At 41.9% G+C, this 19,699-nt stretch overlaps 3 protein-coding genes across 3 annotated transcripts; 2 read left to right on the forward strand and 1 right to left on the reverse strand.

Moving 5' to 3' along the window:
- Positions 1-363: 363 nt before the first annotated feature.
- On the reverse strand, positions 364-4,172 carry LOC139204689 (zinc finger protein 62 homolog). The gene is made up of 2 exons (XM_070834646.1): positions 3,851-4,172; positions 364-2,852 (listed from the first exon to the last, which is right to left on the reverse strand). Exon 2 carries the CDS (start codon positions 2,819-2,821, stop codon positions 872-874), a length of 1,950 nt encoding a protein of 649 aa, XP_070690747.1. The 5' UTR covers positions 2,822-2,852; positions 3,851-4,172; the 3' UTR covers positions 364-871.
- Positions 4,173-4,765: 593 nt separating this feature from the next.
- smg9 (SMG9 nonsense mediated mRNA decay factor) lies at positions 4,766-12,031 on the forward strand. Its single transcript, XM_070834656.1, has 13 exons — positions 4,766-5,151; positions 5,255-5,329; positions 5,926-6,160; positions 6,293-6,390; positions 6,504-6,616; positions 7,872-7,983; positions 8,080-8,175; positions 8,367-8,452; positions 10,100-10,206; positions 10,305-10,412; positions 10,541-10,666; positions 10,752-10,896; positions 11,393-12,031. The coding sequence occupies exons 1-13, from the start codon at positions 5,014-5,016 to the stop codon at positions 11,469-11,471; spliced, it is 1,518 nt and encodes a 505-aa protein (XP_070690757.1). The 5' UTR covers positions 4,766-5,013; the 3' UTR covers positions 11,472-12,031.
- Positions 12,032-12,808: 777 nt separating this feature from the next.
- LOC139204714 (urokinase plasminogen activator surface receptor-like) lies at positions 12,809-15,222 on the forward strand. Its single transcript, XM_070834678.1, has 5 exons — positions 12,809-12,855; positions 13,026-13,139; positions 13,227-13,382; positions 14,435-14,545; positions 14,664-15,222. Exons 1-5 carry the CDS (start codon positions 12,810-12,812, stop codon positions 14,858-14,860), a joined length of 624 nt encoding a protein of 207 aa, XP_070690779.1. The 5' UTR covers position 12,809; the 3' UTR covers positions 14,861-15,222.
- The last annotated feature ends 4,477 nt before the right edge of the window (positions 15,223-19,699 follow it).

Genomic DNA, 19,699 nt, shown 5'->3' on the forward strand with positions numbered 1-19,699 from the left:
ACTTAACTTCAATTCAAATATTGTGAGGACAAACCTTTATTTGAAATTGTAAGTCCTTGGGATTTTAAGGGATGCCAACAAAAACTCATAGGGTAATGTCTTCGTTTAAGGTTGTAATCATCTGATGCAGGAAAAGCACCGAATAGTTTACACCTGTTCGAAGAACAATGAAACGTGACTTGTCAACTTGTCTTTTTTGCAACCCATCAGCTCCATCTAGTGGACATGAATTAAGTAAACTACATAACACTGCGGAGAATAAAAAATCATAAAGATTATATAACAGCCATAAAAAAAGTCATATGCTATTTTCAACCTGAATATCAAGATCTCTACAATGTCTCACAGGAGTGTACTGTAGTGAAAACAAATCTAAAAAACAGATGGGAAGAAGACTAGGAAACTCCCCTACAAACCTTACTGTTAAGAATGCACTTTGTGTGGAAAAAAAAAAAGGAAAAACTGGATTAACTCTTTCTCTGGAGGATAAACTGGAGTTTTTATGTGTTTTAACTTAATCCAATAGTGAAAAAAAGTTCCTTGTGGGTTAATTTCTCCTCTGGTATGTTGTCCAAAATAACTTATGAGGAACTTGTTTTAACCCTGATTGCGATGTATCGTTTGCACATGATGAAAACATGTAAACCATCCAGGACATGCTTATAATTAAAAGCCATTAAGAATGAATGTGTATGCGTTTTTGCTTTGATTTTGTCACCTGATACTACAAAAATAAACAAAATAGTGACAATCCAATGACACGTGTGTAAGATCCCTTTTGGTTTAACACCTCGTCTTTAAAAGTGTTGCACAAAGCTGGAGAAGAGTACCTGCAAACCTATGAATAAACCAGAGATGTGTTGGTGCTTTGTCATTTCAGGGACTTCAATTGTTTTGTTTTCGTCCGGTTTTTAAGTTGGTGCCATATGTAAGCCGAGGGCCTAAAAAAGAGTTGTCCACAGTCACAGGCAAAGGGCATTCTGCAATTTCTCTTTACTGTATGTTTCCACGTACGTCCAGAGCGGGTTTTTTTCCGTGACTTGCCCTTCATGTGCTCAGCTAAGAGTTTTGCTCCTGTGAAAGTGTCCCCACAGCTGACACAGATGTAGCTCACGGTCTCTGCATGCTGAACACAATGTCGCAGGAGGTGCAGCTGGTGCTTAAAAGCCCGGCCGCACTGGCACTGGTGTGATCGGTGGCCTCGGTGGAGGTAGCGGTGGCTGATGATGAGGGAGGGCTGCCGCAGTATGGCACCACACTGCCTGCAGGGGAAAGGGGCCTTGGAGCGCCAGCCGGTGTTCATACGTTTCATCAAAGCCACATTGTGGCTGCCATTCTCAAACAAGGCCAAAATAGTCGGTGCGGAGGCAGGGTCAGGGGTGGCAGTGTCTGGACCTGTGTCACCTGCGTTGGGTCGGACAAATAAAGGTGGAGAAAGATGGTTTAAAGGCTGGTTGTTTGACTGGTCTGGGGCACCGTCTTTCCCTAATCTAACGGGTGCAGCAGAAGATGGCATGCAATTGACAGCAGGAGGTCTGCCTGGGTGGGAGGAGGACATCGAGAGAGAGGAAGGACTGGATTTCACAACAGTGGACAGTGACCCTGCATAGTTTTGGCCAACATGGAGCTTCCCATTTATGACCTGGTTGACATTTGACTGGGCTGCTGTTCCACGGAGCCCTGGTGACACCTTTTTGTCAGTCAGCGCTGATGGATTGGTAATGATGCACACCTTGGTGCTGACCACTGACGTGTGAACTCTGGTGACGTGGTTCAGCAAAGTTTTCTCAGAGGTGAAAAACGATTTGCATATGTTACATGCATGCGGCATTGATTCAGAACAAAAGAGGACCAAAGGTGATCTGCTTCCTTTGGGACACTGGTGGTGATGATAGGCGTTCTCATGAGAGAAAACTTGGCCACAGATGTCACAGGAGTACAAAGGCATGTAGTGTTCATTTAGAGACGTCTCACTAACAAAGAGCTCCTTGCACAGTGAACACTGATATTTCACCCTTATACCACTACAGTGCAGCAAATGGAGCTTTATTGACCTAAATGGTCCCCTACCACATGAAGCACATATTGAACTATTAGTACTAGGAAGGATTGCAGGGGTTTTCTTGGAGTTTGGACTGTTAGACGAGTCACTGGAACAATCAGTTGAACTGGAGTTCGAGCCGCCATCCGATTCTGGATCATCAGGCTTAGAGCGTGTTTTATCCTCATCATCGGATTCAGAGCTTGTTGAATCATCTGCCTTCTCGCAATCACTTTCCACGTCGATATCGTTATCATCTTCACCCACTATATACTCCACACTGTTTTCAGACGTCTCAGGTCTCTCAGGCTTCATCTCAGTTCTTTGTGGAGCTCTCAGCTCTGACAGCGGGTCACACAGGACTGAATTTGTGCTTTGCTGTGCAGTCACTTCATTAGAAACGGCTTGACTGTTCGGACTCTGACGCATGACAGCGGAAATCAAAGAGGGAGCTTCTTGAAAGGAAGCCGAGCCCAAGCAATGCGTCTCCACATGCGTGTTCAGCTCCCACACGTTACTGAAAGACTGCTGGCACTTCTTGCAGAGCGGTGGCGAGTGTACGTTATCCAGGTGCGTGGAAAGCGACGTCAGGCGTCGGAAAGTAACTTTGCAGATGTGGCAAGTAGCTTTGATATTGTGGCTTTTGTAATGCGACATCAAGGTTGTGATTTTGCTGAATTTTTTCCCACATTCCCAGCATTTCGCATCTAGGTGGGCATTATCCAAATGCCTTATTGTGGATAGACTCCATTCTTCATCGCTGCTCGAGTCTTCAGACATAAGGAGCAGGTCAGGGCAACCTCTGGGTGGTCTGAAATTTAAAGCAGAATCACTTAAAATATGTTTGTGAATAAATCCATGTTGCAGGTTTCATACTAAGCATCACAGCAGCCAGTTTCGACAGTAATTGTATGTGTGGTTCAGAGCTGAGACAGTTACACTAAAACGGATTAACTGACTGACCAGACCAGACATTTTCTAGAATACGTCACCAACTTTTAGACAGATTGCTCGCCATTTTGCACAGACATTCGTGGTCCCCTGAGGATAACGCTGACTGACTTCAGCGATCCCGTGACTTTTCCTCCAGCGCCACCATGAGGTTCACATGTGTAGCTTTGTGCAAAAGCCCCTCAGCTATTTCTCAGATTGCTATCAAAGTTGGCACACACATTCATGTCCCACTCAGGATGGACTGACAAAACTTTGGGTGAGGCCTTAACTTTATATCCAGAGCCACCATCAGGTCAAGATTTCAATGTATCCAGAACTTTGGTTTATTACTTAAATACCTGCAAACTCACATTACCATCAGCCTCAGCTGTACTTTGTGTGTGGTGCTAATTAGCAAACGTTAGCAAGCGAGCACGCTAAGTTAAGGTGGTGATCATGGTATAGATGCTGAACAGCATGTTAGCATTGTAATTATGAGCATATTAGCATTTAGCTTCAAGAATCCATGTGCCTAAACAAAGCCTCACATAGCTCCCAGTCTCATCCTCTTACGTAATTTTAAAGTAACATTTTGTCCTATTCTATTGATATATTCAAATGTATATCTATGAGCTTTAGACAAAATAAGCAATTTGAAGAAGCCACCATAAGCTCTGTGATCTGTGATCAGATTTATAGACTAACCGGTTAATCTATTAACTTTTGTGTCTTCACAATACTTCACTCTTGGCGCTGCTTTAAAACAGATTTGTACTCGTAGCTGGCGGTTTTGTGTAAGAGGGCAGCATGGGAAGACGTACCACTGGAGACCTCAATGTAACACATTTACATCTGCACAGCGAAACTGTTACTTACCTCTGCACACAAGCACTGGACCAATACACTGCTGCTAAAGACCTCAGGTGAAACAATGCGATGTCTCTAGACTAGACGGTGATGGTTCATCTAAGTCACTTACTGAGCGTTACTTAAAAAATACAAATAGCTAACGTTAGCGTTAACTTGTCTGTGCCGATCTGAGCAAACTAACAGCCTCCATTCAGGATTTGTGTCTGTAGCTCACCCATGTGTGCGGGTGGCGACAACACAGATACAAACCAGCCCATCACAAAGACAAAAACTCATCAAATTTAACATTTGAAGACACCGTCATGTTGTTGATGGCGTCCACACATAGCTCTCCTCCATATCCGTTCTAGACCGGAAGACGGGCGCCTACATCTCCCAGAATGCATCGGAATGTTTCATTCAACTTCCATGGCTAAAGGAAGTTTCATATTTCTCTAAACTTCGTTGAAAACTCGTGTTTGATATACTTGCAAATTAATTCAATTTTGATAGCAGTTCATTTCATGAGGGTTTAAATTACAAGGATAGCTATAACATATCAGGAAGATCACATTTTCTCTTCACTAGAACCACATATTGTATAAAAGAATCATATGCTGCACTGTGTATTTTTTATGATTAATTAATTTTGAATTTTTCAAAAATGAGTGCTAACAATCTGAACTTTATGATGAAGGCAAAAAAAATCGGCGTAAGACTTCACGCCGAAATGTGGCGCCTTTAACTGGCGGAACTACTCAAATCAATACGATGTTTCAGAACGACTTCATTTAGCAGACGAACGAGATGCGTTTGATTGAGAACCAAGCGAATTTCAGGCGGGCGGAGTTTCATCTAACGCGTTGATAATCGTCAACCGCCTCAATGTCGTGTGAAAAACGGTTAACGCCTAACAATAAAACAAATGCACAAGCGGAAATCTTTAGCGTTATTTACGTCTACAGACATACGTTTTGGGTTGAAACTAAACCGATATCGCTATTTAATACCCCTAAATGTTAACGATAGTAATGGCCACGGGGCTGTTAACTAAGAGCAGACTTCTAATTTCAAAGATATCCCTGTGAGATCAACATTATCTTTATCTCACCGCTGCTCGGAAGCGGGTCGCGTCGTTAGCTAGCTTTCTATTGACAGCGGTTGTTGAAGTGAATTAGGTGAGTATCGACATGTCAGAGTCCGGACACAGCCAGCCGGGGATGTACGGGCAGGGCCGCAGGAGGAGGAGACGCCGGGGAGACAGAGATGCTGGACAAAATCTGTCCGGTCCCAGTCGGGATCGTGAATACCAACCGAGGGAACGCAGGGTAATACAAACACCCAGTCACATTGGTAGAGTCTGGGTTGTTTTCAGTGTTGGTGTATCTTTTATACTTCAGAGTAATGACTCCGTTTCATTTGTCTGTTAAGGATGGGAGCGAGGATCCACCAGGCCCTCTCATTCAGAAGACCCCCATCATTCTTGCAAAACCTCCAGGGGAAAGGGTATATCAGCTTGTGTCAGACATTAAGCTCCTCTTTATCGACCACAAACAATACAGGAGAGCATTTTGATTTGTTTACGTAGTACTTTGCTTGCAGGATATAGTCAGGTTGACCTCAAAAACTACACATTAGTGCAGTGTGTGAAATCAAGCATCATGTCAAGAAAGTTTGGCAGCAATTACATTTAAATGAATTCATTTGGCAGATACTTTTGTCCAGGGCACTTGTACATTCACATAATTCTTTCCAGAATTCACAACGACCTCACATGCCAAAACAAATGAGTCACAGTTTTTGAACGATCCTTACAGACCAGATTAAAAATCAACTGTAGCCCAGATTAGGGCAAATTCTGGTTTATTCGATTCATTCATGGTTGTTGTGCGGCATTGCTATGGCTTGCTTGTGGCGTAGATCTGTGCAAACCGGAGCGGACCACCCACGTGCCACAATGCCATGTGGTATGTAGGCCAGATGAACGTGTAGGGTGTGAGCTGGTTTTGGGCCACAGCAGCTTTTCTATCTGGGGAAAGTTCTGTTCATATCTATTAAGATCTCCCCCCTCTCAGTTTATGTGATCTCTTGTGTTTTACCAGGCCAAGACATCACAGAATGCACCTGTCAGTGGAGCTCCAGTCCTGGAGAAGCCCATCATGCTAATGAAAGCCAGGGACGATGGAGGGAAGCCAGGGACCCCTCCAGAAGCTGCAGCGCAACCCTCTGGTCCAGGGCCCTCCAAGATGGAGAAGGAAGGGCAGCGACCCACCCAGCCCGTATACCAGATTCAGAACAGAGGAATGGGTGCTTCTGCATCGAGCAGCGCTGTGGACCGTGAGTTACTGTAGATTTCACAAAAAGAACTGTTACGGTGATGTTAAGAAATACTTTGATGCACTCCTTAAGGCCAAATTACACTTACAGAGAAGAGAAAAAATCAATGTTGAATCCTGTCATGACTTCCAGCTATGCTCGGCCAGTCTAAACTCCTCCCTCCAGAGAAGATGAAGCACAGCATTAAGCTAGTGGATGATCAGATGAACTGGTGTGACAGTGCCATGGAGGTGAGTTAAGGTTTAGTTGATTGTGGAGCCATTGTATTCAGTGATTTAACATGTTTTAAACGTACTGCGCTGTATCTAGTCTAGACGTTGTGTTTTGTTGTGATGTGTCGCAGTATCTGAGGGACCAGACAGACATGTTGGTGGTGGGAGTCATCGGCCTGCAGGGAACTGGGAAATCTACGATCATGTCGCTGTTATCTGCCAACACACCTGAGGAAGATCAAAGGTAAGTTTGGTCGAAACACCAACTGTAACCTCACGCTTGTAAACAATTACGTTATGTGTAAGCTATGTATACATTTTATTGATTAATAGCACACTATTGAAATACATTGTTGCACTTTACAAAAGTGTTAAAAAGAGGAAAATAGGAGAGCATCTAAAATCCTATTTGAACCATGAAGAAAACTGCAGTAAAAAGTGTAGATGGGGGCTTTTCTATGATGACAGAAAATGTCTAGAGGAATTTAAAACAACAAAATAATGTTCCTGTTACCAGTTAAGTGTATGAGGAGGTCAGTTGAAACTAAACGCAGAAGGACTGAAATTTTAAGTAAGTATTGTGAAAATCAGTCAGTGAAAGTTCCTGTTAGACTTACAGTGGTGTAAGTACACTATTAGACCATGTGGTACTACTGATTGGCCTAAGCATTGTTACACTAGTGATAGTACCAGTAAAACAAATCAAAAGAAAAAGTATTATAATGCTGTGATCAGGGGTAGAGTAGTCCTCTAAAAAGCAGAATATAACAATATAAGAGAAGAGTGCGATTAATATTGAATACTGTCAAACATCTCCTGTTACTATAGGTAATTATAGAGAGGATGTATCTTTTGGGTTTAATATAAATGTAATAGTATAAGTTAAGAGTGTACTGTCAGCTCTAATTTGTTTTTCTGTCAATTTTGTATCCATATTGCTCAGGTGGAATAAAAGTAGGGTTGCAAAAGCAGCTCACGCTCACTCTTACAACAACACAGATAACACAAAACAATACAAAGTTTCTATATACGTTTATTCCTCCCATCAACACTTTGTATTTTCAAGCTGCACTTAAAAAGTGACAGTCCTCTTTCTGAACACAGAGGGGCGATATAAACCCATCTAATGGAGTTAATCATACATTAGTCTAACAGTTCACACTCCGTTTAAAATCAGTTTAATTGTGTGACACATCGGAAAGCCTTATAATCAATGCTATTTCTTTAGAGAAAATTAGAACCACTAAGTAAAATGCTGATGTAGACCTTCACACTCAAACTATGCACTTCTTAAATGCAGTTGAAATACATCATTTTCTTTTAGCTCAGCCAGTGCAGTCACTTTAGCTGATGCAACATATCTTTTGGAAAACCAAGAAAAATTCTCATTCCCAGGTTTTAGCTTCTGAGTTGCAGGAAGAGACGGGCTAATTGGAAGAACACGAGATGGAAGTGTTGTGTCCCTTGTTTGGAATAAACCTGCGTGTTTGTTTGCACAGGGGTTATGTATTCAGAACCCAGACACAAGAAATCAAAGAAAGAGGAGGAAACCAGAGCACAGGCATTGATTTCTTCATCACTCAAGAGAGAGTCATCTTCTTGGATACACAGGTAAGAATGAAGTTTGGCAGATACAGCGACCGTTGCACTCTTGCTCTTTCTGTAGTATTTTCAGTTTGTGATCAATTCCCTTATTTGTTTCTTCAGCCAATGCTGAGCCCATCAGTGCTCGATCACCTCATCAACAACGATCGGAAGTTGCCTCCAGAGTACAACCTCCCCCACACATATGTTGAGATGCAGGTGAGTGGCTGGCCTTCAGATGGCTGTGGGTGAAAACACAACTTTATTTACGTTTATGTGAACGCTGGTGCATTATCCCTAGCGACCAGTACATACCCGTAGTCTTCTGATTCACCGTTCAATGACAATTTATACAGGTCATTTTCATTCTTCTGTACACACTGTAAACACTTTGTATAATCTGTCATCAGTCTCTTCAGATCGCAGCCTTCCTGTTTACAGTTTGCCATGTGGTCATTGTGGTTCAAGATTGGTTCACTGACTTAAACCTGTACAGGTAGGTACTTATTCATATGCAATGGATCTGTGTTGCACTTACCCAGGTTCACAGGGTAAAACGAGAGAAAGCTCTCAGGAAGGCACTGGCAACAATTTGAAAGTCCCCTCCTCCTACAGGAATGTTGAGCATTTCATTTTATATCTTGAGAGGATATTTGTTTTCTGCTGTTTCATAAGCTCAATAATGTTTTTCTTCAAATTTGTCTTGTAGTCAACAGATATGGGCAAAGCTACACCTGTGTCAAATATATACTGGCACAATTAAACACAATTATCTGATACCCACATGAACAGAAAACTGCAGGGAGTCATTTGAATAACCTAGCCTTATGATGAGACACTTCCCTTGTGTATATTTATCTTAGCTGAAGCTGACAACATTGTCATCCAAAGTGAGTTTTTACTCACTTGACTTTCACACAGCTGTAAAATATGATTCTGGTTGAAAGCCATCAGTCTGGTGGTAGGTAAAAGGTAGATTACTCTGGCCAGGAAGGGACAGAGCTGCATGGACACCAAATGTAACAATGTACATGTTGTGGAAAGTTTAGGAACAAAATGATGTTTATTCATGTTTCACATGTTTGCTGCCTGCGATTGTTCCATCTGTCCACAATGACGGCGAAGAGATCTCTTCTTGGAGCAATTTAAATGACGGGACAAAATTCAGCATGAGAAAAAACACTGTAGCTTCGGAGGATCCCTTTTCCATCCATCCATTATCTTCCACTTAATCCGAAGTCGGGTCGCGGTGGCAACAGATTGAGCAGGGCACTCCAGGCGCCCTTCTCCCGAGCAACGCTTTCCTGCTCCCCCTGGGGGATCCCAAGGAGTTCCCAGGCCAGCCGGGAGATGCAATCCCTCCAGCAGGTTCTGGGTCAGCCCCGGGGTCTCCTCCCAGAGGGACATGCCCGGAGAACCTCTAAGGGGAGGCGCCCAGGAGGCATCCTGACAGTGGTGCTAAACTCGGTTCATTTTATGGACTCGGGTTTATCTGAGTCACTCACTAAAGTGATCCGGTTCACTTGAGTCAGTGTTGTGCCCCCCTCCAAAAAAACAAAAACAAACAAAAAAACACTGTCGCTGTGAATTCACCCATTGATCCACATACATATTATTATAATATGCTGCCAGTACTACTGATAATAGTAATACTAATAATCATCATCATAGCATGTGCATAAAACATATCAGCCATATAACGAACACCAGTGTGTTTAACCACTTGTTTATTGCAATATTTAACTTATTACTTAGATTCACTGACTGGAGTGAAGTCAGTGAACAGAATCACCTGAGTCCGGACACGCCTGTGTACTTAGAGGCAGTAGCCAGAGGACTCTTAGGATCCGGGTCAATGGAGACCACGGACTCGTGTTTTATCAATGCTCTATTATGACTTGCTGCTTGCACCTTATTTCCATTATTGTTTTATTTGTTGTTTCACTTTTAGTCTGTTAAAACATCTAGCCAGGGACTACAGATGAACACTAGCCCTTTGGCTAATTCTGCCATATTTACAGCAATGTTCATTGAGATGCACTGTCTCTGTCAAAAAATTAATAGATAAAATAAAGATAGATATTGCTTCATGGACACGGACGTTGGTAGCACACAGAAAGTTTAATGCCTTGCTTCTGGATAGGTTTCTTCAGACTGCTGAGATGCTGAAACCGTCCACTCCATCTGCAAGCCATGACAGCACTGGCTCTTCAGGCAGTGACGATGGAGCAGAATACTATCCTCATATAGGTGACTCTCTGATCCAGAAAGACACAATGTCGCACAACAACCAGGTTTAATTATATCAAAGTTCAAGTGTCTCCTCTTCACATTCATCCCTCATTCAGTGTTCCTCCAGAATAAGGCCAGACGGGATGATTTCTGCCCAAGGAATCTGAAGAACATGCATATGGTGGTGGACAAATTAATGGCCCACTCTCATCTCAAATACAAAGGTTCAAAACTACAAGAATATTCTCTTTTAGATGATGATAATTCCATGAATATGGTTAGTATTTTGTCTAGAGAGAAGCTTCATCATCCCACACTTTCACTTATTCTATAATATCTGGTTTGTTTAAAGGTACATTGTCCATGGTGGACTGCAGTATCTTCCCTGGCTTGGGGCAGGACTATCTGGCTACTGAAGTCAACATGTTCCTCCTTCCTGTGCAGGAAAATGACGGGGAGGATAATCTAACTAAAGCAGGTTAATTTATCTCCAGGTTAGGCAAAACTAAACTGGCCTTCTGTATATTGTGTAAGATGTGAGTTAATCTTTGTACCATGTTTAGGGTCTGGAACATATCCACTCTTCTCTCTGCTCCCGGGCTACAGAGGACACCCTGCCTTCTCCACCATGGTTTCAAAACTCCGGAGCCAAGTATTGGCCATGCCCCGCTGTCAGCTGTCACATACCATCCTCACAGAGAAGAACTGGTAAACATCACATTCTTCTTCATTCACTTTCATTTATAATAATAAGCACTTCATTCATACACCGTTAATCAAAAACAGAGCACTTTACCGGACAAGAACAATGTAAGACAGCAAAACTTGACAATAGAAATGTTATAACAGTAAGGATGTCATTCCCACATAAAAAACTTTGAATTAACTCCCCACTTTACAAAATCCTTTCACTGTCACTCTCACTTTTGTAGTCTCATTGATTTTCTCCCCAAATATAAGAGAAGATCTGAATTCATAACAACATTGATACTCATTCAAGTTGCCTCTGTGCTGTCCTTCTCCCACCCGCCTAATTAACCTTGTAATGTAAAGAATCCGGTTTCGAATTCCTGTAAATGTGATCATTTGAGATAACAAAGAAGTTCGAAAGTGGGTGTGGTCCGAGCAGGTGTAGTAGGGTGGTAGGAAATAGGATACCCACTGAATGCCGCTGGTTTCCTGTAAATGTGAATGTGTTTTACAGGTTTCACTACGCAGCTCGTATTTGGGATGGGGTGAAAAAGTCCTCGGCCCTCTCTGAATACAGCCGCCTGCTCTGCTAACACCTTGGCTGAACTGCTTTTATGTACAATAACAGCGGAAGCTTTGATGTCCGATAATCGAGTCACATAAAGTGAAAGGAGGCCCTGAAAATGGGGACTGTCGTAGGAACCCTACAGAAGGGACAAGTGAAACGGGAAGGGCGCTCATTGTGAAGAGTTGGATATAAAACGGGATGACACCAGCTTCAACGTAAAGACTTTGGTGGGAATGAAAACCTACTGGAGCGCGATGCTTCATATCATAACATTGCCTGTGCCTGACCTCAGGAAAATTAATGTTCCGCAAACATTGTCCTACCCTGTACATGTTTAAGCAGGATGTTATAATGTATGTGTGTTTTGTAACTGCAGCTTTGGTGTACACATGTTTGCTTCGAATAATTAATTTTTCTTTTTAAATTTCCTTTAAAACGTCAATTAAAAGATTGTCAGTTACTCAGAAACAAAACTGCATGCTGCTCTTCATTGCACAGTGTCTTGTGCAGGGCGTGTAACCTTGTTGCATTCTTTCACAAGAAATGATACCTACATCAGGACTGTAAGGGCTAACAGAAACTGAAACATCCCCCATGCAAGTAACTTTCATTTTCCCTAAATGAATTATTATGCTCACTGGTTGTGAACTTCCTTTTTCTTGGCCTTGGCACATCAATCTTGTTGTCCCAAAGTACTGCAATCTTAACTCAATGAAAACCTTCAAAGGCTGTAAAATTTTTCCATGCTGCTACTGAATGATACTGTGTTATATTCAAATGCTTTTGCAAACTGAGCAGCACTTCGTTATTCATTATTGTCAATATACGTGTTTTGTTACTTTGAGTTGCTCAATAGGCTAAATAATTTAGTGTGCAGCGCGTAATAAAAAAGCTTAATAAGCAACCAAAAGCTTGCAAACAAAGATATGATGATGCTCTGGAAAAATACGCCTTGAAAACAAGTTTGCAGGGAATTGTGTACTGTAGTGGAAAGGGCATCACACTTGACTGCTCAGCACAAGATGTCTTATCCTCAGTTTGTAAATTTACTTAATGTAAAACCCAAGTGAAACTGTTGATTTTGCTTTTCATTGATCCTGCAGTAAGTCAGTCTTTTTATGTATGAACCTATGTATGTATATTTTGATCTTTCTGTCTATCTCTGTGTTGTGTCTCTAATAGCTGTGACACACCTCAATTTAATATTGCGGAAATCTACAAGGCACTTTTAGGTTTCACTTTATTTTTTTGTCAAAAGAGGAATGAAGGTGTGGTCTGAGGATGAAGACAACCCCTTTTCAGGATACCTATTTATATCTGCTACAGATGACGCTAAAACTCACTTGTACCCTACGGTCACAAAATGCATCTCCTGATGCTGATCTTGGGGATTGTGCTTCTCCCAAAAGGCAAGTTTTGTTCTGTTATCTTATTTCTTATGTCATTTTGTGCTGTAATTATCAACTACTACATTTGCCGTTACAAATTACTTGAGTAATTTAAGGTTACATGCCAAATAACAGTATACGTGCCGTTGGTTACTTTTACTCATCACTGCTATTCCTTTTTGTTTTATTAGTGCACACGTTGTCATGCTTTTCGTGTAATATAAACAACACAACCTGCGTGAACACACCAGTAAACTGCACGGCGGGCAGTCAGTGTAGTGCAATGAGGCTGACTCAGTATGCAGGTATGGTATTCTGTGTTACATTGTTTATTTTTTTCCTAAACCAGGTTTGCTCTGGCCCAGTTTTCAATGGCTCCCCTTTTGTTGCAGGTGATTCAAAAACAGTTGATATTAGCAGCAAAGGTTGTCATCTGCCTGAAGATGTACTCTCTTGTGGTGAGAACTCCTTGAACTTTGGAATCTACAGAAATGTAATTACCAAGGAGTGTTGCGCCTCCAACCTCTGCAATGACCAGCCTGCCCCAGGTAACTTGTAATAACTAATATTGTCTCTTGGTATTTTGATACTTCTTTGCACTGAGATTTGTTTTTGTTGAAAGTAAGTATTTAGTTGCATGAGCAAAAAGTAAAGAATCTGAATACTACTCCCATCCAATTACTGCCTTAAAGTTAGTGTTATTTACATTTCTCATGGTTTAAATGTTAAGATAATGTGCCATATCGTCATTGTCAGTGTACATATTATGGATTGATGATCTGTGTCTGTGTAGGAGTAGGTTTGGACATTGCATTTTGTTGTAGAAACAAGACTCAAATTCCAAGAGAAGCCAGTATGAGGAAAATTACTTTTCCTTCAGTCACCATCTGTTATGCAGGAGCCCAAGGGTATCATACCCCCAACTGCCACAGTAGAGCTGGACATAACACATAGCTGTGTGTGTGTGTGTGTGTGTGTGTGTGTGTGTGTGTGTGTGTGTGTGTGTGTGTGTGTGTGTGTGTGTGTGTGTGTGTGTGTGTGTGTGTGTCTGTGTGTGTGTGTCTGTGTGTGTGTGTGTGTGTGTGTGTGTGTGTGTGTGTCTGTGTGTCTGTGTCACAACTGTGCGAAATGAAGTCACGGAATTTTACAGGTGTGCATTTGAGATCACAAAGAAATTCAAAAGTGGGTGTGGTCCAAGCAGGTGTAGTAGGGCGGTAAGAAATAGGGTGCCCACTTAATGCTGCTGGTCCACATTCGTGTTAAGTCACTGTAACATAGTTTTGATTAATCATACCTGTCTACTGATCCAGTGCAATCTAGATAACATTCAATTTTCAGTACAACTCAGAACAGCAATTATCAAAAAAGTGATACATTTTACAACACACATGGGTTGAAATTGCCGCAAAGTTTCCCAAAGCACTGCCCACCTCCTTTTTGGTGCCATAGGTAACTAATAGGATTGTTCACACAAGCACTGCGGCGTGGAGCACTGCGGCCGGCTCATCAATCTGTCCATGCTAAATAGACATTAAAAAGTGAATTTTGCAAAATATGGGACCTTTTAATTTGTCACCTGTCTGTATGTTCTGTGTTACAGAGCCCAGCGGATTCAGTCCCAATGGTAAAAGGTGCTTTTTTTGCAACGGACAAACATGTGGCGCAACTCTAAACTGCCTTGGGAATGAAGACCGCTGCGTCTCAGCTTCAGGTAGGAGGCCTACAGCCTTCAACATCTAACTCTCTTCCACATGTTTCCTCTGCTTAGAGGTATGTTTAGTGATTGTGGCAGATGTAAACTCACACACGACATTCTTTCATTCTCTCAGTGGGCAATGGGCTGACGACCATGAAGGGCTGTGCCTCAAGTCTGTTGTGCTCAGAAGTACTTGAGATTCCAAATGGCTTTGGAGTCAATGTTAAGTGCTGTCAGGGTGACTTCTGCAATGGCGCAAGTGCTGCACGCGCTGGCCTCCTGCTCCTGGTGGCCCCACTGGTCTCTTTGGTCATGTGCGCTGCGTCATAGTGCTGTGATACTTATCCTTTCAACAGATGAGTGAGAAATTTGAAAAGTTTAGCAAGCAAAGATAAGATATTACTTTATTGGTCCCTCGATGGGGAAATGTACAGTGCTGGATGAGCATACAATTTAATAAAGATTTCCCTGCCTCATATTTTCTAACCTGCTTATTTAGTTTTTGCATGTTGCCCATAATGATAGTAGTGAATGTCTTGCATAGAACAATTGTTTGTTTTTTTTAAAGTTAAACAAAGAGAATGTAAAAAAACAGAACTGTTGTTAACCTGAGACCTATCTTTATTTGGCGTTATCAGAAATGTTTCGATGTTACTTGTGACAAGCGAAATGGATAAATTTGTTAAAATTCTGCTAGAGCCTGTTTCTTTGAGTATTTTTTCTACACTTTTCTCAGTTTCATTTAAATATTAAACATGGACCTGTGTCTGGGGATTCTTTCAATACAACTGAGTACAAGGGAGCATTTTAAAGACAGAATGTCATGATAATAAACGTATTTGTAAGGATGGCCAGATTACATTTTAAAAGTTGAAGGGAAATTCTCCATTGCTAGATCCCTCCGGTAACACTCCCACATGATTATTTCATGTTTTATTTGAATATATGTATATTTTGTCAGTAGTGGACCTATGTGGTATGCGTAGCACTAGGAGCCATGCAGGTGGAAGTAGCCATTCAGGTGAAAGCCACAAGCTTTAAGCAGGCTCATATGGAGCAAGTGTGGGGACTGACTCACACTCAGAGTATGCTGCTCTGAGTGTAAGACTGTTCTGGACACTTGACGCGTAAATGCATCTTGTGATTTTTAACGGTATTAAATTAATTTTAGTATTTTTACTGTCTGTGTCACAACTTTGCAAGGTGTAGTAATGGAATTTTACAGGTGTGCATTTGAGATCACAAAGAAGTTCGAAAGTGGGTGTGGTCCGAGCAGGTGTCACTGTAACATAGTTTTAATTAATCATACCTGTCTACTGACTCCACGGAATTTTACAGGTGTGCATTAGTATTTTTATTGTTAAGGATGCTTGCACTCCCTTTTACCTGTTGACCTGGTGCTTCTAGATACTCCACCGCCTGAGTGAGTGAGAACTACAAAAAGACCCACTGTGACAAGAAGAACACCAGCTGTGGTTGTAACATTACTCTGTTCATGAAGTAAAACTTGTTTTATACAAATAAGGTGAATATTCTTTAAAAATGTGGTGGGATTATTAGTTGAGTGTCACTGGCAAAAGTCTTTTCATTCTTTTGTGTCTTTTTAAAACAGATTTGGGAATTATCACTCACAGCACTACTAATCTCTGAGTGAGGTCATCTACAATTACTGGCAGAGAATTAATGTTCAACTAAATGAAACACAATCGTATGCCATTTAAAAGAGTAAGGACAGCTCATCCCTTTGGGGATGTAAAGTGTTTGGAGATTTGAATTTAATACTTTACAGTGGTGTTGTTTCTATAGGCGGAGGAGAGAATCACATAATATCAGTTTTTTTGCTAAACTGTTGGGGCCATGTGATGTAATAGAGGAATCCTCTTCTGTATTTGTGCAAGACATTTTTCCAGCCTTAGAGACCTCTCCCTACTGTCAGGGTGTCTCCTGGATATTTCACAAAGCTTACCTTAATAATCAGTTCCACTGTGTTGTTGTGCACTGGATGGAGCGAGTTTAGTTATTGGCAGTATTATCAATAAGATTTAGCGCTTATCAGTGTACTTATCAATATCAGTAAAAATTTGTTATTAATTAATAACTAATTAATAATATCGGGGCACCACCGTCTCAAAATGGATATTCACTTCAAAATGTTGATATTTAAATCACTATCTTACATTTATAAGAGTGAATAAAAAGGGGACTCACTTAAAAATGTCGATATTTAAATTACTATCTTACATTTATAAAGTGAGTGGAAAGGCATGAATCCGAGCACTGACTATCTCAACCAGCTGTTACCACAACATATATATGCACAGTAATCACAAACAACTACTCTTTAAATGCATAACAGAGTTTATTCAACAAAGCACAATGATTTGTAATCAATCATACTAGTTCAAATAAACATCTGCTATTCAACTATCTAAAAGCAGCTATTGGTACAAATTGTTAACACTCAAAACAAGATATATATATACAAGCATCCAGCATGTGTGTATGTGTATCTGTGCGTGAGGGAGAGTGTGTGTGTGTGTGTGTGTGTGTGAAGGGAAAAGGCGGGGGGGCAAGGAGTAGGCCGCAGAGTGGTGACGCAGTCACGTGCGTGAATACGTCACCCCAATATGGCGGACGAGCTCGCGATATGTGACTAGAGGGAACGAGAGTACAGTGGAGACTGAAATCCCTTCCCTGAGCACTAGAGGCAGGGCACTACTAAGTGTGTAATAGCTACTGTAATTACCGGCCTTAACACTAGGGGCAGGCTGCTAAAAGTGTAATGGCGGCTGTAATTACAAGTCTGAACTCTAGAGTTAGACTGTAATGGCGCCGACCGTGCCTGTAAGGGACGGTATGAACGCGTGTATGTATGTGGATGGAATGTGGGTTAGTAGGAAGAAAGAGGAAAGGAAAGCATTCAACACAAAACACTGCAAATATGGTTTTTAACCGTCACAGGAGCGCACAATAACCGTATGTCTATCACTCAGCGGCTCGATCAGCAAACTCTGTTTACCGATGGTGGCGCTGGTCCTTTAACTGATAGACTCACGTTTACTGACTCTCCACGTGTTGGTTATAAACACAACAAAGTCCCTGCGTGGGCTTACGCACAAAACAACGCAGGAGACAAAACAACAGCAGCAAACACACAGTTGTAACACGGGACACGGCGGTCCGGCACTTTAGCTTATAAGCAAAGGTAGCACACTTAAATCCTATCTGTCTCTTCCCAGACACAATGCCTCTTACTTGAAATCGCTTCGCGAGCGATTAGTGTGTGCAAATCCTGCACGCCTGGCGGGTTTCGGTCCGGCTCGGGTGGCGGCGAGGAAAGGGTCCGTTGAGTCGCTGTGTTAGCGGGGAACGGCGCGCTGGTCCGCGTGTGGCAGCGGGAGTCGACTTAGAGGGAGAAGAAGGTTCGTGATCTTTCCCTGGAGAGGACAGCGTACTGTCTCTCCCTTCTGCAGGTAAAAATTGAGGGAAAAGCCGCGGGTTGCTCGGCGTTTCTCCTCAGGATCCTAACGAGTCCGGTGAAGGACACAAAAACGAAACTGAAACCAAAAAACAAAACGGGGCGAAAACAGCCGGTTGCTCGTCCAGCGAGTGTGGGGAAGGCTCGTTACCTAGGTTAAAAGGGGAAAGACGTCCAAACAGAAAACACCCCCTGTAGTAACTTTACGTTACAGTGGAAAGGCGGTGTGTCTTAGGTGTTCACTGCTTATAAACGTTTAGTGATGTCATGGCCGTACCGGGAGTTCCTTGTGGATTTGGGGAGTTTTCCCCCAATGAGAACTCCTGGTGTTGGATCCTGGCCACGCCCCCTACCTGGGTTTATTGGAGGCAACGCCGACAAGTTTTGGCGCCCGTTTATTTTATGGCCCTTTGTTCCTTTGTTAGGCTTTTCCAGGTACATGTAGGCCGCTCTTGTCTGGCCATGCGGCAAGGGCCAACAGTGTGAATGTTTACATTGCCGATATTCACATTGCATATTCGATGGAAACGGAAGGGTGAAAATGAACCTAGGATACAAATTGTAAATCTTGCACATTTTAGGCTGGCATAAAAGAAAAACTGTATATACAATCTGCATTTAAAGTTTTAGGGGCTCTTGCAGTGAGGCTGTCAGTGTCCGATTGAGCACTCCACAGTTTGGTGGTCTCTTATTCTAATGTGGTCCTCAAGGTAGTTTTGGATGTGACATGGAGCTATGAGTAACACTTTGGCTTTGCAGTGCGATGTTGAGACTTAAGAGTGGCAGGCTTCGTAATAAACAGTGCATTGCACTGTCACAGACACTACATGTTTCTAGAGACCATAATATCCAGTTTATCTGCCTTTATAAAGTGAATGTAAAGAATTATTGATGAAAATGAATATGCATCCATCTAAAAATGTATTTCACAAAGCTCACACTGATAGCTTTTCAATAGTAATTCAATTGTTACAGTTGTATCAAAGAATCAATGGGTGCTTTTTCCATGCCCTGGACCTACCCAGGAGTAAATCTTTGCTCTGTGGTGAGACGACTCCACTGGGTACATTTTAAGACTGCTTTTCTTGCCATATGTAGAAGTAAATAAGATTGTTCTTCCTTTGAGTGTGTCGATGACATAATTTGGGTACCAGTTGTCATAAATCTGTGGCTGACATACTGGTGACCAGTGTTGGTCAAGTTACTTGGAAATAGTAATATAGTTACTGATTACTGATTACTTCTCCAAGAAAGTAATCCAGTTACTTTACTGATTACTTACTTTTAAAAGTAATTAGGTACTTTAATTACTTTACTTAGTTACTTTTCAAAAACATGATGCACAACCTGAATACACTATAAAGCAATAGACCTTTCAGCCTAATTCTATTCTTTCTGCATATTCCATTATAGAAAATTGAATTAAATGAAACTGTCTTTTTTAAAACTTGTTTTATCAGTTTCAGTCTTTTAACTTTATGCACATAAACTTATGCACATTGCATCACTAAGTCCTGTCGCTCTCAAGTCTATTTTCACCTGTTTAGCAGGAGAGGGGCCCTCGAAGTTTCGCCCGGTGGAACTGGATGTGGTAGCCGCAGCGGGCATGTCGGTGGGGGGAACCGGGGGTTTGACATTCCCGTGCCGGCTAGCTAGGTGCTAGGTTAAATTTGAGGTGGAATTTTTTGATG

This window comes from Pempheris klunzingeri, chromosome 8, assembly GCF_042242105.1.
Source record: "Pempheris klunzingeri isolate RE-2024b chromosome 8, fPemKlu1.hap1, whole genome shotgun sequence".
NCBI lineage: Eukaryota > Metazoa > Chordata > Actinopteri > Acropomatiformes > Pempheridae > Pempheris > Pempheris klunzingeri.